At 51.8% G+C, this 15,795-nt stretch overlaps 1 protein-coding gene across 1 annotated transcript; it reads left to right on the top strand.

Annotated features, from left to right (window-relative positions):
- Window positions 1-423: 423 nt before the first annotated feature.
- LOC123598575 (putative neuroblastoma breakpoint family member 5) lies at window positions 424-12,567 on the top strand. The gene is made up of 11 exons (XM_045478875.1): window positions 424-828; window positions 929-1,139; window positions 3,390-3,486; window positions 4,596-4,810; window positions 5,835-5,898; window positions 6,970-7,184; window positions 8,175-8,226; window positions 9,012-9,187; window positions 10,245-10,296; window positions 11,108-11,283; window positions 12,357-12,567. The coding sequence occupies exons 2-11, from the start codon at window positions 962-964 to the stop codon at window positions 12,410-12,412; spliced, it is 1,281 nt and encodes a 426-aa protein (XP_045334831.1). The 5' UTR covers window positions 424-828; window positions 929-961; the 3' UTR covers window positions 12,413-12,567.
- Window positions 12,568-15,795: the final 3,228 nt, after the last annotated feature.

The raw sequence follows: 15,795 nt of genomic DNA, 5'->3' as shown, positions 1-15,795 counted from the left end.
CACTTTTTAATGGATAGAGGACAAACTAGAGAGACCCAGAGAAGAACATCATGACAGTCGAAGACTTTGGAATCTTTCACTCACTGGAAAAGCCTGAAGGTCTGTTTGACCTTAAAGAGAAGTGGGGTGGCTTCGTGACAGCCCTTTAGTAAAACCTGGGAAACTATTTCTGCCTTGATGTTTCTATGCACACACAAGAATGAACAGTGAGAACGATGCCGAGATGTGTTTGGAAAGAGATGGGGTCTGTGGCACCTGGGTGGCTCATTGGGTTGAGTGTCTGATTCTTGATTTTGGCTCAGGTCATGATCTCACGGTTCATGAGATCAAGCCTCCTGGACGGTCCTGTGCAGATAGCACAGAGTCTGCTTGGGATTCTCTCTCTCTCTCCCTCTCCCTCCACCCCATCCCGCTCACGTGCTCGTGCTTTCTCTCAAAATAAATAAATAAACTTGAAACAGAGACAGACAGAGAGAGATATGGGATCTGTGGTATTAGCACAAGGGTAGACAACTACTGAGAGTGGCCGCTGAGGGGTGGTCCCCATCAGTGGTGACCTTCAGGGGAGACTAGGCAGCCTTGGGTATCCGCGTAGCCTTGGCACCTGGAAGGCAGTGGCTCCCAAGGTTCCATGACACCCCCCGCGTTCCAATTCTGTTATTGCAACTGCAGACCGTCACCTGGCGTGCCGGGTGCTCGGTCTGTCATTCCGGTTGGAGTCTGAGCTACAGGCAGTGCCTTGGGCTCTCGACTCTGGCATCTCGAACCTTCTTTTTGTAGCTGCTGACTCTCCAGTGCTGTGGGGTGTTGTTCAAGTTGTTCCCAATAGTAAGTAAAGAATTCCTGTATCCTCGCCCCTCAGTCCTGATTGAACCTACTTGATGTCACTTGTTTTTAACCCGTCATGTGTTTGGTGTCTTCTCCCCAGTCCCCAGCTCTACCTCTTCTGCCACATGTCACCATGGCAGCACCTCTTGACCCGGTGTCTGATCCAGGGACAGAAATGAGCCTCCTGGAACTCAACCAGGAGCTTCAATCCAAGCTGGAAGCAAGCCAGCAGGACTTCCGAGACCTCAGAGAGAAATTCCTTGTATCCGAAGCTACTGCCTACTCCCTGGCCAACCAGCTGCAGAAATATAGTAAGTCCTACAAGGTCAGGGTCACCAAAGTGATGACTGTCTGTATTCCTGGAGACAGGAATCGGCTTTGTGTGGAGAGAAAACAAAAGCCCTCTCCGGACTTTGTCTTCTCTATTTCCATCGTCACGATAAATTCCATTGTGACCACAATCCAGGAAAAGTAGCAGTGGGTATTTCTTAATGTATGTTTGTTGGTTTTGAGAGAGACAGTGTTAGTCGGGGTGGAGCAGAGAGAGAGGGAGATAGAGGATCCCAAGCAGGCTCGGTGCTGTCAGCACAGAGGCTGACGTGGGGCTCGATCTCAGGAATGTGAGATCACGATCTGAGCCAAAATCAAGAGTTGGGCGCTTAACAGACTAGAGCTCCCGGGCGACCCAGTGGAAGTGGGTGTCTTACCCTCATTTTGCTAAGGATGGGAAGAATGGGGAAAACGAGACTAGCAGTTTCTCCAGGTTGGTTTGCAGTGCTGTATAGGGCGGGGTTAGAGTTAACTTTCTAGTGATTGATTCCTGACGCAGACCCGGAAATGCCTGGTCCTCTCAGGATCCTCTGTGTGTGTGTCACATCCTGCATCACTGTTGGCCTTCGTGTCTCGGACTAATGAACTCCATCACGTCTCACTTCTCTGAGGTTCCATTGGCAAAGCAGCGAGCTGGCTCACTGGGGCAACTTGCTGATGGTGCACACGGGGCGCGGGTGGGGACCAGGGGACACGGCCAGCTTGCAAGGAGCTGGAAGATGGGTCTGCTTTCCCTGAAACTGCGGTATCCACGAGCGATGCCGTCCAGACAGTGACTCCCCTGATGAGAGGGAAGCCGTGCTTCGTGGGCACAGGCTCTGCTTCCTGAGTCCTCGGTAGCCATTGACACCCTGTGGCGAGGTAGAGGGCATTTCAAGGCCCATCAGACAATCTGCTCCCTCCTGTGTCTCTCCCTGAGCTGGGGAACCTTCAAGGATGCAGGATGGCCAGCAGGGCCAGGCCTGGGCCAGGAGTCAAGTGGCCCGGTGAGAATGAGGGTGAGCGGGGGAGACCACAGCCCCGGTGACCGCCCAAGCCAGTGTGTGGAGCTGGCCCTCCCCCACAGTCAGCCTGGAACGGGGAGGCCAGCTGCCTGTTCATTCAGAGGGGGCTGCCATGGCGGGAGGAATCCCGAGTTAGGGGCATGTGTGCAGCGGGGCAATGGGAAGGAATCCTGACGACTCTGAGCCCGAACTGTTGCCGTTTCCGTACCAAGAGTTTTCCATAAAACAAGGGGAGGTGGGATTACAAATGACTGATGGGGAGAAAAGTAATGTTGGAAGCGGCTCTTTAGCAAGGTGAAGAGATGATGAGCTTTGGGGAAAGGACAAGCAAAGTTTTCTTTGCATCTTTCCTGATAACCATGACACAAGTGCGGGAAACCACTTGTGAAGACGACGAAGGAAGACATCACCCAGGAGCTTGGGGTGGAGGGAACACAGTAGGGCTCTGGGCCAGTCTTCCTGTGCTCCCCCCCATGCTGCCCTGCCCCGATTTCTGTGCCTCACATTCCTCCTCTGTGATCCTGCTGCTGTCATAGTACCTGCTGCTTTGAGTGGAGGGGACGGGCAGTGAGAGAGGGACAGAGGATCGGAGAAGTGGGCTCTGCGCTGAGAGCAGTGAGCCTGCCGCGGGGGCTTGCACTCACGAACCACGAGGTCATGACCCGAGCCCAAGTCGAAGCTCGCCTGACTGAGCCACTCAGGCGCCCCACCCCGTCTGCTGCTTCTGATACCACAAGCTTTGTTAGTGTTTGGCCGTATCGCTTTCAGGTCCTTCTGGTTTTACGCATTATAGTGCACACAAGAGGATGCGGGTGAACTTTTTGCCTTTGAGATATGTGCTCATTATCCACCTCAAGGGAACCATGAGTCAGTCCTGTGGTCCTAAGGGCCTCACTTCATGTCCCTGCTTAGTGTCCTACCTAAGAGGCTGCAAGCTCGGGTGAGTGGCCATGATCAGGGTGAGTGTCAGGGGATGTGGATTCTGATTCTGCCAAATACCAGTCATTCACCTTGTCTAGTTCCTCTCCACGCCTTGGAGCTGCTCTTCCCTCAGCTCTAAAACAGGGAGGTATCAAATACCGTGTAGCTGGGGGGCCGAGGAATGAGATGCTCAGAGCCCGATGCCGGGCTTACATTGTCCTGGGGTACACCCCGCCCCCTCCCTGGAGGCAGCGAGCACAGCGCCACGTGTAGCTTGTCCACTGAGGCCGGTGTCTGTGTTCTCAGAGTGTGAAGAGTTGAAAGACATCATCGAATCCGTGCTGGGGGAGACGCTGCAGTGTAAGCAGGGGAAGTTGGCAGAGACCTTGACCGAGAAGCTCAGGTAAGGAGGGCTCCGTGGCTGGTGGGAGGCCGTAGGCATCTCTGACTCCTGTCAGTGACAGGTCTGGGCCAGGAGAAGGGCAGAAACTTGCCTGGCACACAGGTGCACACACACATCTGTCAAACAGTGAAGACAGCAGTATCTGGTGTATTGCGGACTCCAATTATTTGGGGCCTCGCTCAATGTTTGTATTTTTTTTTTAATTTATTGAAATCGAAATGAGTTCGCATATAGTGTATAAATGGTTTCCGGAGGAGATTTTAGGGTACCATCTCTTACAAGTGACACCCGGTGCTATCCCGAAAACTGCCCCCCTAATGCCCATCACCCATTTAGCCCATCTCCCACCCAAAACCCCTCCAGCAAGTCTCAGGTTATTCTTTGCATTTAAATGTCTCTAATGGTTTGCTTCTGTCTCTGTTTTTATCTTAATTTTCCTTCTTTTCCCCTGGTGCATCTGGTTTGTGTCTTAAATTCCACATATGAGTGAAATCATGTGATCTTTATCTTTCTCTGATTGACTTATTCGGCTTAGCATAATACACTCTAGTTCCATCCACAGTGTTGCAAAGCGCAGATCCATTCTTTTTCATCACCGAGTAACGTTCCGTTGTATCAATTTATGTACCATGTCTTCTCAATGCACTCATCCGTCGATGGACATCTGGACTCTTTCCATCCTTTGGCTATTGTTGATAACAGTACTGTAACATTGGGGTGCAGGTGCCCCTTCGCATCAGCATTTTTGAATCCTTTGGATAACTACCTAGTAGTGCCATTGCCGGGTTGTAGCGAAGCTCTTCTCTAAATTTCTTGAGGAACCTCCGCACTGTTTTCCAGAGTGGCTGCACCAGTTTGCATTTCTACCAGCAAAAGTGCCAAAATGGTCCCCTTTCTCCACATCCTCACCATCTGTTATTCATTTTAGCCATTCTGACAGATAGGAGTGGTATCTCATTGTGGTTTTACTATCCTTTTCCCTGATGATGAATGATGTTGAGCAAGTTTTCATGTGTCCGTTTTCATGTGTCTGAGCTTTCACGTCCGTGAAAGCTCTTAGAGAATCTATTCAACTGTGTGTTTTAAAAATTCTCTATGTCCCACCTTAGGCAATATCATATCCTGATTAAAGCTCAGGCTGAAGAGCTGACCCAGTTGTGGCAGAAGTTACGGGAAGGGAGAGAAGTTTCTGAGCCAGTCGATCAGCACCTCAAGGACCTCCTCACCCACGATGACCCCGAGCGTCCCCAAGGCCAGGGCTTCCAGGAGCAAGTGGCCGAGAGACACAGGCTGGCAGAGTGCCTTGCCCGCCAGCTCAGCCCCGGTAAGGCAGCCACAGGCCCTGAGTGCACTGAGCTGCTCCGAGGTCCTGGGCTCCCCAGACATCTCCCGCCTCCCCTCACATTGTTGGCAGCCGCTGTCTTGGTTTCCATGTGACACATGGGGCCACCAGAGGACCCGCACTAGCAGGTGGGAAAGGAGAGGAGAAGTGCACAGGGTGGAGGTCACGGTGCTCCACCCATCCGTGTCCTCCCCGAGGGAACTGCCTTTAGGGCAGGAGGCAGCCTCCACCAGTGTCAGAGCCCAGAAGGGAGGACGAGGAAGGAGGCAGCTTGTTCGAGTGCAGGGAGCCCTGAGCTAAGCGGGAAGTCCAAGGCTCCCGCCCAGGAGCTGTCTTTATTAACTGTGGGTGAGAGAGTGATCTTCGCTTTCTCCATAACTGTCTCCTCATCTGTCTATCAAGTAACCTGTCGTAGCTGTGGTGATCACATGCGGAAAGTTCACGTATGCACTTCAGGAAAAATAAAGCCCCTGACTGTGTGGAGTTGAATGAGGTATTGGATGTAGTAGGCCTTGGAGGTGGAACGTCGTTTAGACTGAAACACTTTTCATAGAGACGGCCCGTCCATAACACTGACGTCCACTTGGGGACCCATGAGTCCTCATGTGGAGGGACTTGGGACCGGGTGATTGTGCCGTCCTCGGGGCAAGGAGGAGACTCTACGTGAGCACTGGGAGCACACAGGGCCTGCGCCTGTGGCATGACTGTGGCACCTGCAAGACACTGTTTGCAGAAGTCGGATCGAAACTGGACAGGCATCCACGGATCTGGGCAAGAGACACTTTAAACTTTTGCCCAGTCTCGGTCATGGTGAGCCTCCGAATCAGAGACACTCCCTGCTGGATCTGAAATCCATACCGCAAGAGTTCTCAAGGGCAGTGCCCTGGAGCTTGAGAACAAGAGTTAGTCATGCATAGATAATTATGTCGCTAGGGCATATAAGCCACTGTGTTTATAGTGGTGATGTGGGAGCTCGCTCACGGGAGATTTCTGAATTTCTTTGCAGAAGATGAGGAGGAAGAGGAGGAGGAGCAGGAGGACGAACAAGCAGAAGAATCCCTCACCACCAGGTAACAGTGAATACTGGGGACCCGGTAATGTGTGGGTGAGAAAGGAAAGGGACTCAGAAAGAACAGTAGGTGAGGTCACAAGAGTCCAGGTGGCAGATGCAGGGATCAGCAGAGCTGCAGATGGTAGTGATTGAATTCCCTCAGCGGCAAATGGCCCTGTTCCCTCGGTTGTCTGCTGTCGCGGGGCTGCTTGTCTGGGGGAGCCCCAGATGAACTCCGCAGCCTTGGGATTCCCCGTACGCACAAAGTACCCGTTCTCTCCTGTAAATGAACACCAGGAGGAGACGCATCTCTGCACAGTCCTCAAAGGTCCCTGGTAGGAAGGTAACCAGCAAAGGAACTGATAGACAGACAGCTGGCAAAATTAACACGGAATTACCTAACCAAAACCAAGAAGTTGGGGTGTCATGTGACACTATGAATAGAAAAGTGCCTGGAGGGCACAAGTTTCTGCAGTGCACAGGGACTCAAGAGCTGTAACCGCTTGATCAGTCTATGTTAATTTTTTTTTTTTTTTCAACGTTTATTTTATTTTTGGGACAGAGAGAGACAGAGCATGAATGGGGGAGGGGCAGAGAGAGAGGGAGACACAGAATCGGAAACAGGCTCCAGGCTCTGAGCCATCAGCCCAGAGCCTGACGCGGGGCTCGAACTCACGGACCGCGAGATCGTGACCTGGCTGAAGTCGGACGCTCAACCGACTGCGCCACCCAGGCGCCCCGATCAGTCTATGTTAAATTCAACATGGCTCAGGCACGTGGCGGTTGCCCCTGGCATGGACTCCCATTTGTCCTTCGTCACGTGACTGTACCGTACTGGGATGGTCGAGTCTCATTCCTCATTGCTCGTTATGTGGCCAGTGGACTGAGTATCTATCTGTTGTTGCTTCTCTCCCACCCCTTCCTGGCCACACTTTGCCTCTTGTAGGATAACCTTTTCTCTCTCAAGGCTATGGTCCCTTTCCTTTCTGCGACCACTCCCTTGCCTCCCATCAACACCAGCTACGTAGCAAGCCATGGTGTCTGATCCTCCTGGTTTCCTCTTCTGTCGTTCTTGCCTCACCTGGCACAGCATGGAGCTTCCGGAAGCTGAAAAGAAGGAAGTCCTCCAGGACACGCTGAATGAATGTGTTTTGACTCCTTCCATTGGCCAAGGAGGGCGTGACTGCTACCAGCCTTACAGGGATGGCACGTTCCCATCGGATAAACAGGAATTCGGCTCTGCTCTGGATGTAGCCTGTGAATGCTCCCATTCCAAAGGGGATGAAACTCCACCCGGGTCCCCAGGTAGGGTCCATAATCTTTGTTGCACACCCCCTGTGTAGACTAAGAGATTTAATCCGCAGAAGTGGACCATGTACTCACAGACAGTTTCCATCCAGGCTCTAGGATTGAGTTTGAAATAAGACATTCCATGAGTCAGTGAGCTTTGTTCGATTCACGTCTAAGCCATGGCACTTTTATGTCTGAGCCGCCGCCCATCGCTGCTCTCAAGGTGGTCCTGCCAGACTCCTATACCTCTCTACCCTAGGCACAGGAGGTCGCTATCAGACCTCCAAATTTTGGATTAATCTCTTATCTCTCTTGCCAGGCTCTGATTTCCATCCTTGAGCCATGTTTCTGAATATCTATGGCCACCCAAGGCTGTTGGAAGCCTTTTCTATATCATGGGAAATGTCACGATCCAGGTTCACTGTCTCTACCTGGTCTGTCTCTTCCTTTTCTTCTTGTCTCAAGGCAGCTGAGAACCAGGACAGGACTACGTCTATCATGAGTTGTATGTTTCTCTGCAGCAAGGCAGGGCCCTGGAACTTCCCGACCCCATGAACGGCCCCTGGTGCTTTGCAGCTTTGAAGATTATTCTGCTTTGATGGCGTGTAGATTCCAATCGTCAGTTTAATCTCAACAGCTGATTCCTCAAAACCATTGGCCTGCAGCGTTTCAAATGGAAAAAGCCTGAATATTGCAGCAATGCTCTAGGAAGCAGCCAGGTCCTTCCCCAAGATCTCTGGGAAAAAGGATAAATTTTCTGTGTGTGTCGACCTGTCTTAGGACACTGTGATCATGGCCTGTCATATCAGGGACATTTATTTGCTCAAGAAGGCAATCCCAGTGATTTTTTCCAGGGCCCTACCGAATCCCTCCCGAATGATTTCTCTCACAATTGCCTGTTATGACTGTGCTTCTATTTCTGTTTTCTGCTCCACGGCACATGGGAGTGAGCATTTGTGGAGGGGAATGTGCCTAATGGAACTCTTTCTCTTCATTTATTTGCAGACAACCAAATGGGTCACGAGGGGCTGAAAGGGCGAGAGTCAGATGCCCCCAGGTAATTCTGAATACTTGGGGGCTGGGAAATCAGTGGTGGCGTCTGCAGACCTCAGATCCAAGGAAAGGCAGAAAGTGCTGGATAGAACCATGTTATCCATTCGGTCAATGGCCAATTATCCGCTTTCACAATGGTTTCTGTTTTCATTGTGGTACTTGTATCGCTCCCATTTCTTAATTACGACTCAAGTTGAGTAACACACAGTCAGCTGGCCCAGCTGAGCTAAAGGCACAGGGATTCCTGCACTCACCATTCTCCCCAGCATTGGAGAGAAAGGCAATCTACTTTCTGCCCCGTTCGATTTAGCACGTGGGCATGTATTTCAGAGCAAGAATGTACGTAGACTAAAATGTGCCATCGTGCCGTGATAGTGAGCGAGACAGGCCTTCATGGCATGAGAATTCTGAGACAGTAGCCCGCCCCCGAAGCTGCACGCACTGGGCCACTCCATGCAGGACTCAAGGGCATTTGAACGGAAGGGAGGGAGCCACCGCTGTCCTGTGAGTCTGTGTGTTTGAGTCAGGACCGGATGGCACGGTGCTCATTCAGGCTCTTTCCTCATCAGCTCGCTAGGTGGCCAGTGTACAGAGCACTTACTGTCCTTTCTGTCTGCCGCCCCTGTGACAGACACACCTCGTTCCACACAAAAAGAAGTGTTGTTTCTCTCATTAATGAGGCACTCTCTTTGCTTTTGTGAAAATGCCTTTTGCCTTCCATCAAAGCCAGACAGGACGTAGGATTTCAGATCCCTCTTTGGTTAATCTTCAGTTTTCCCCCTGCCTCAGGCTCAGTAGACAGCTGCTAGAGGTGGTGGAGGAGGAAATCCCATGGGACTCTCTGGATGAACGCTACTGGACATATTCGGTTCTTCCTGACCTGTCTGACTCCTACTGGCCTTACAGGAGCACCGCCATCTTCTTCCCTGAGGAACTGGAAGTCTCTTATGCTCTGGAAATGGCCAGTGAGTACTCCGCTGTCAGGGTGATCAAGCTCCAGCTGGACTGCCCCGTACATCTCCTGGTCTTTGTGCCCCACACCTGTGCTGTGCTGAGAGAGCTCACCCCTGTGTGCAGGCCCTGTACACACATCTTGATCTGAGCCAGGCTCCAGGATGGATGGAGTTTCAAGCACAGACATCATGTGGGTCAGGGAACTCTTCTCCCTTCCTACTCCCAGGACATGCCCATGTCCCCTGGGCTTCACTGTCAGGTCACTGGACCCAAGGGCGGCATGACACATAACAACTCGCCTCAGCAACACGACCATAGAAGGTGTCTGTCAGACCTTGGATGCAATGCCTCTTCTCACCTTTCATGCTCCACATTTCATCTCTGAGCCAGGTCCTTTAAGAATCCATGCCTGCCACAGTCAGTCGGAATCCTTGTCCAGGGTGAAAGATGTAACCTTGGCTTTCCTGTTCTTAGCCTCATTCTCTATCTCTTTGCTTTGGCTTGTCTTCCTAAGCCTCGTCTGAAAACCCACCCTACGTGCCTCTACCGTTAGCTCGTTTGTGTGTTTCCAGGAGTAGAGCCGTGTGTTGGCATTCCCTCATCACAGGAATTGCGTCAAGGTTTCTGTGTAGCTCCAAAGACTCATTTTAATTTGAGGGTTTGTACTTGCATGCTCTCTGTTCCATCTCAGTGTATAAATTCCACTAAGTCGTCACCAACCAGGTATCTCATGAGAGAAGGCTGAAAACTGCAGTAATCCTTTTAGAAAGTAGAGAGGCCAGGTCCCCAGAATCTGTGTGAAAAAGAGAACTGAAAGTGTTTGCACAGACTCAAAACAGAGGAAATTGTGGTGATGATCTCTTGGAGAAAGCAAATTTCTCCCAATGGCGCATGCCAGGAAATGAAGCTGGTTGTCACACTATCCGAGGCACCCTGAAATATCCTTCTCACTCAACCTGTGCTCTCATTGAGCATCGCTGAGTCCCCGGGTGGCACCGAACACTGGGTTACTAATGCGCAAGCAGGGATCTGTTTAATGTGACTGGCCCCGTCTGTATTTATTTGCAGAAAATCAGACCCATCAAGAGGAGGAACAAGACCAAGACCTGACATGCGCCAGGTAAGTCTGAAGAATCATGGGTTGTTATTTCAGTGGTTGAACTCTACATTTCACAGGAAAAACAGAAACTGCCAAATTTACCTATTTCATCCATTCTCCAGTCTCAGAATATCTTTTTTGGCCATGACCTGTGTCTTCATGTATTATGTGGATAAGTTCCTTTAATGATCCCTCAATTTCGATAACCGGCAGTCAGTTGAAGTAGGTGAATTGTCACTCCCTGAGGTGCTCTGTATTGCCCTGATCTCTCCTTTGGGCAACACCAGAGTGACATACGTGTCAACTTCGGTCTCTCTGGTGTTACCTCTTTGAGGATCTGCTGTAGCAAATGGATAACCGCCACAAAATCAAAAAACCTCACATGATGTCACGATAGTAAGAGAAAGAGTCCTTGAAGACGCAAATCTCTCCATGTGGATGATGCCTTTTAACATGTGTTCACTTAGCCACTGAATGTATATCAACAAAATTTATGCAAAAGGGTTGAACTCACGTTTAGGATTCTCCATGTGTGCTGTGAGTCATGCCATCCATTCCACAGTAGTTCAGTTTGGTGCACAGAAGTTGGTTCTGTGGCCAGTGCCCTGAACACCTCTGTTCTGTGTGTGTGTGTGTGTGTGTCTCTCCCTCTCTGCCTCTCCTGCCCCCATAGCATCCACACTGTGCCCCTGAAACAGGAGGATAGTTTTCCCTGTCAATAACGGGGTTGCCCCTACGGTATGACTACACTTCTTGGCTTCCGTGAAAACCAGTAAGATGCTGTGGTGACTGCTTTTCCTGTTTTAATCTTCAGACCTCCCCTCCCCACCAGGCTCGGCAGGGAGCTGCCGGAGAGTGCAGAGCAGGATGTCCAACAGGACTCACTGGATGAACGCTATTTGACTTACTCAGCTCTTCCTGACCCATCTGATTCCCCCTGGACCCACAGGAGGGCCAACATCAACTCATATGAGGATCTGGATGTCTGTCCTGCTCTGGAAGTAGCTAGTGAGTCCTCCACTGCGAAGGTGATAAAGCTCCAACTGGACTCCCAAGTCGACCCCATGGTTTGGTATCCCTACTCTGCTTATGTTGGAATTGGTTATTCAGGTGTTTCAGCCCCGTAGACATATGGATCTGAGTCAGGCTCTAGGATAGACTTCTAAGCACAGACATCAGATGCATCAGGGCCCTGCCCTCTGTTCCTCATCTCAGGCCATGCCTGTGGCTCCTGACACAAGTCAGGACATTGGAGCCAGGGCGGGTGTGACAAACTCACACTCATCTGTGCGGCACATGCAGAGGAGTCTGTCTTGTTCCTGATTTCCACACAATGTGTCTCCTCAACTGCCATCCTCTCACTTTCATCCCAAACAATTGTTCCTTGAAGTTTTGTGCCTGTCAAGGCGATGTCAGCCTTACCCATGTCTTTGGGTTTGTTGTTTCCCTGGTTTCACTGCTCTGGTCCCCAGTGTCCGTGTCCTCTGTGTTGGTTGTCTTCCCTAAGTCGTCGTCTGAGTGTCAGGACATAACCACCTCTACCATCAGCTTGCTTGTACGTTTCCCTGAAGCATAGCTGAGCTCCGGCATGGCCCCACCCCGTGCATGGGCCCACCCCGTGCATGGCCCATGTGCCTGTGTAGCAAAAGGGATCACGGACAAAAGATTTCCTTTGATTTGAGGGTCTGCAGATTCCGTGCATCAGTCTGGCCTCTGTAGAAATTCCCTAAAACCCTGCCACCTAGAGTATCTCATGAGGGAAGCTAGTGAGAGAAGGTTGCAGTAAGTTTTGAGAATGCAGGTAAGCCGTTCACCAGAATCTGCAGTAAAACAGAGACTGACCTCTGCAGACGGACTGTTGAGATGGGGCTCTACCAGATCAGGGAAATCCTGCCCGATGCTTTAGGAAAGCTAGCCAAGGCACATTCCCAAGACATTGCTTGAGGCCTCTTGGATTATTTCTCTCAATGCCCTGCTGCCCAACTAAGGACATTAGTGCCCGAGTGCTAGTTGCGTGGGACACTTAATTTTCATGTCCAAGTGCTGCTCTATGTGACTGGCCGGTCTGTATTTACTTGTAGACAATCATGCTGATCTTTGCGATGAAGAAGACCAGGACCCAACATGCCCCAGGTAACTCTGAGGAATCATGGGCTTTAATTCAGTGGTGACATCTGGGGATCTCAGATCTAGGCCAATCTAGAAAGTGCTAAATGCACCTATTTCATCCCTTCCGACACCCACAAGGTGGTCCTTCAGCAAGGTCCTCTGTGTCATGTGGTACTCGCATAGGCCCCGTTATTAATCGTCTCAAATGGAGTATCTGCCGTCCACTGACGCAGGTGGACTAAGCAGTCCCAGGAAGCCTTGCACTCTCCCGGTCTCTCCTCGTATTGGGTCCCGCGTAAGATGCACAGCTCTCTCTGCCGGTTGCCATTACCACATTGGCGGGCATTCACAGCAAGGATGGTTTTAGGAACAGTTTTCACCTCTCAGTATTTAGACATGTCGGCCTTGGGCCCACGAGATATCCAGGAGTCTACAATGCTGCCTTAGCCTGGGGTTGTCTTGGTGCTTTGTGTAAATCTCCACAGAGTGTATGCCAAAGTGTTGATGCTGCTTTATCGTCTTCTGGTGTGCTGTGGGTCATGACTGTTGTGCCCTGGGGTGGTTCCAACTCCTGCCCCATAAGCTGGCGCTCTGGCCATGCCCTGAGCACCACCCGCCCCCGCCCCTGCACCTATCCCTGGTGCACCCACACTGTGGCCCCAGCTGCAGGCAGACTGCTTCATTTCCCTTTATGGGGATCCCGCTTGTGTTCTGTGACCAGTCCCTCTGCCCTGCCCCCAAAACAAGCTGGCACTGCATGTTGACTAAACCTTCTTTCTGCACGTCTCGTCTTCCCAGCAACACCAGGCTCTGCAGGGAGCTGCCAGTGGCCCCAGAGGATGAAGTCCCACAGGACTCAGTGGGGGAATGTAATTTGACTCCTTCCGTTGGCCATGACCTGTCAGACACCTATAGGCCTTATAGGAGTGCCTCATTCACCTTTGATAAACAGGAAGTCTTCTTGGGCGTGGATGTAGATGGTGAGTCCTGTTCTTGTGAGGGGCACGAAGTTCCTGCTGGGGCCCCAGGAAGCCTGTCCTCTGTGTCTTCAACAACCTGAATCGGCTGAGAGTTGCATCCCTGCCAACGGGCCCTGTAGGCTCGTACCGGTTTGAACTCTGCTCTCGGACTCACTCTTTAAAAGGCATCCTGTGGCTCAGAGCCCTTTCCTTCCTTCTGTCCCAGGCTGCCCTCTGTCCCCCGGCCCCGTCCAACATGCAGGCTGTGGGTACCAAGTGAGGCTCGAGAGGAGAAATGGAGAAAAGGGAAAAAAGGGTTCAGAATCTCAGCCACCGCTATCTTACCCGGAGACAGCTGGGTGACAATCCTCCTTTGTTTTTTCCTGATTTTGTTTTGTTCCAAAAGGAGACCTCTGCTACTTGTGCAATTCTGCTGCCAATTGTATTTCTTGTGTGGCTTCCTACAAACTCCCTGGCTTTCCACACAGGTTTGTGGTCAGCTCCACATTGACTGCATCTGTTAAATCGTTGCTGAGCTGCTAGTTGTTTCTCCTGGGGCGTCCGCCTCCCTGTGTACCAGAGTACCCAGTTCTACCCAAATGATCTGAAACAGTCGAAAATGCAAAGAGAACAGTTGCTAGACGCCCCAACGACCCCTGTGACCCTGCAGGAGTGCCAGCTCCTACCCTGTCAGTGCACTTGGTGGTGTGAGCAGAGCCAGGGCTCATCCAGCCCCTCCAGGAGCTCAAGGTCTCCAGGAGACGCTCCATGAAAAGCAATCAGGGCTGAGAGGTCCCAGACGATTTCTGTTCTCATTAGGGGTCCCATGGTGGCTCTTCACTTGGCTGCCTGGCACCCTGGTAACCCTGCAGAGCTCCGTGTCAGACACTGACAGCCAGGTGTGGGTTTCCATGGGGGCAGGGATGGGACAGGTTAAGACGTGTCTCAGGAGGGTGATGTGTGTGACACGGCCTTGCATGAAGCCTGGGCCATGAGAGGCTATGACGATGGGCGGAGATGAATGAAGGCATCGTCTCCATTATGCACAGCCGTCCCCGGTGCAGGTTCTGGTGGGAACGTGGGAACAGTGTGTGTGGGCTGTGATTGCCGCAGGGGGCGCCCCAGGAGGGCTGCCGTGCCCCAGCCTCCCTGCGCTGGGACCAGCCAGGGAGAAACAGGCATCTGAAGCCTTGAGGCCAAATTCTCCCCCTCTTCTTTTTTCTTTTGGGGCACATATCAGCAATTCTTTCTCGTTCTGCCATGAGGCCTCTCTAGAACCTTCTCTCTAGGCTGTAGGACGAAGGGTACTACTACAGAATAATAGGCATGAGCCCGCCTCCCATGCAAAGCTGTCTGGACTCCAGGGGGTGACCTTCCCTTCAGGGACTCTGCATCCTGGACACTTGCCATCTCAGCATTCCCAGGCATAGACACAACGGTGACATCGCCTTCGTGTCCATGATGTCTGCCTTTGTACCTGCTCACTGGCTGGTCTCACAGACGGTGGGGGATGAGGCGGGAGGACATCACAAATGGAAGTTCTGGCAGTGCTGAGTTAAGAAAACTGGGGTTTGTCCATTGAAGTGTCTTCTTGCTTCAGCCCCGATGCAGGTGCCCGGTCCCCAAGGGCCATCGAGTGGAAACTTGACTTTCCCAAGGCCGGAGGTGCAAGCTTCACGAGCACCGCCACAGTCAAATACCCAGGTGGCCAATTCTGTGCCAGGGCAGCCGGACCAGCAGTTGGCTTGTGCTGACTGCAGAGCCAGGCTCCGCCCCTCCCCCGCCATCAGGACACTGGCAGCCACGATGGTTTCTGGGAGCCAACGCCCACTCTTCCAAGGTGAGAGGTGCGGGGGCAGTAGGAAGCTCTAGTCACAGGGTTGTGGGCAGGGGCAGCAATGGGGCCTCTTGCAGGCTTGCTTTGCCCAGCTCCAAACTCACAACGCTCCAGCTCCAAAGAGCTTGGGGCTGAGGGTCAGCTCTGTCTGCCCAGGTGCCATGGTTGCAGCCTCCTGGCTGTTTACTGGCCAAGTTATTCATCATCTCACGTATGTCCCCCTCGGTCCCTTCATCTGAAACCATTGAAAATGGGATCTCTATCCCATCAATGCTGGGAGCATGAAGCTACATAATTGCCAGGGGCACGAGTGAGCAAAATGGCTTGAGAACATCGATGAATCTGTAATGCGTAATTCTTGTGTCTTTGTGGCGTCTGAACACTTGGAAAATGGTTCCGTGGCATTGTTTCACGTGTGCTAGAGCTGTTCTTACCTGGCTCGCTTTCGCTGGACTCCATCTTCCCGGACTCTCTCATCAAGGCTTGTGGGCCAGTGTTTGCTCTCCTTCAACATCCATCAGGCAGCCAATATTCCCTGTTAGGCGCTCACAGTAACAGTGGAAATACTGGCCCCACGACAGTTTCCCCTGCATTTGCCTGGTTTCCCTTCTCTGC

This window comes from Leopardus geoffroyi, chromosome C1 (assembly GCF_018350155.1).
Source record: "Leopardus geoffroyi isolate Oge1 chromosome C1, O.geoffroyi_Oge1_pat1.0, whole genome shotgun sequence".
Lineage (NCBI taxonomy): Eukaryota > Metazoa > Chordata > Mammalia > Carnivora > Felidae > Leopardus > Leopardus geoffroyi.
Note: the sequence above shows the minus strand (reverse complement) of the source record. Positions and strands in the feature narration are given on the sequence as shown.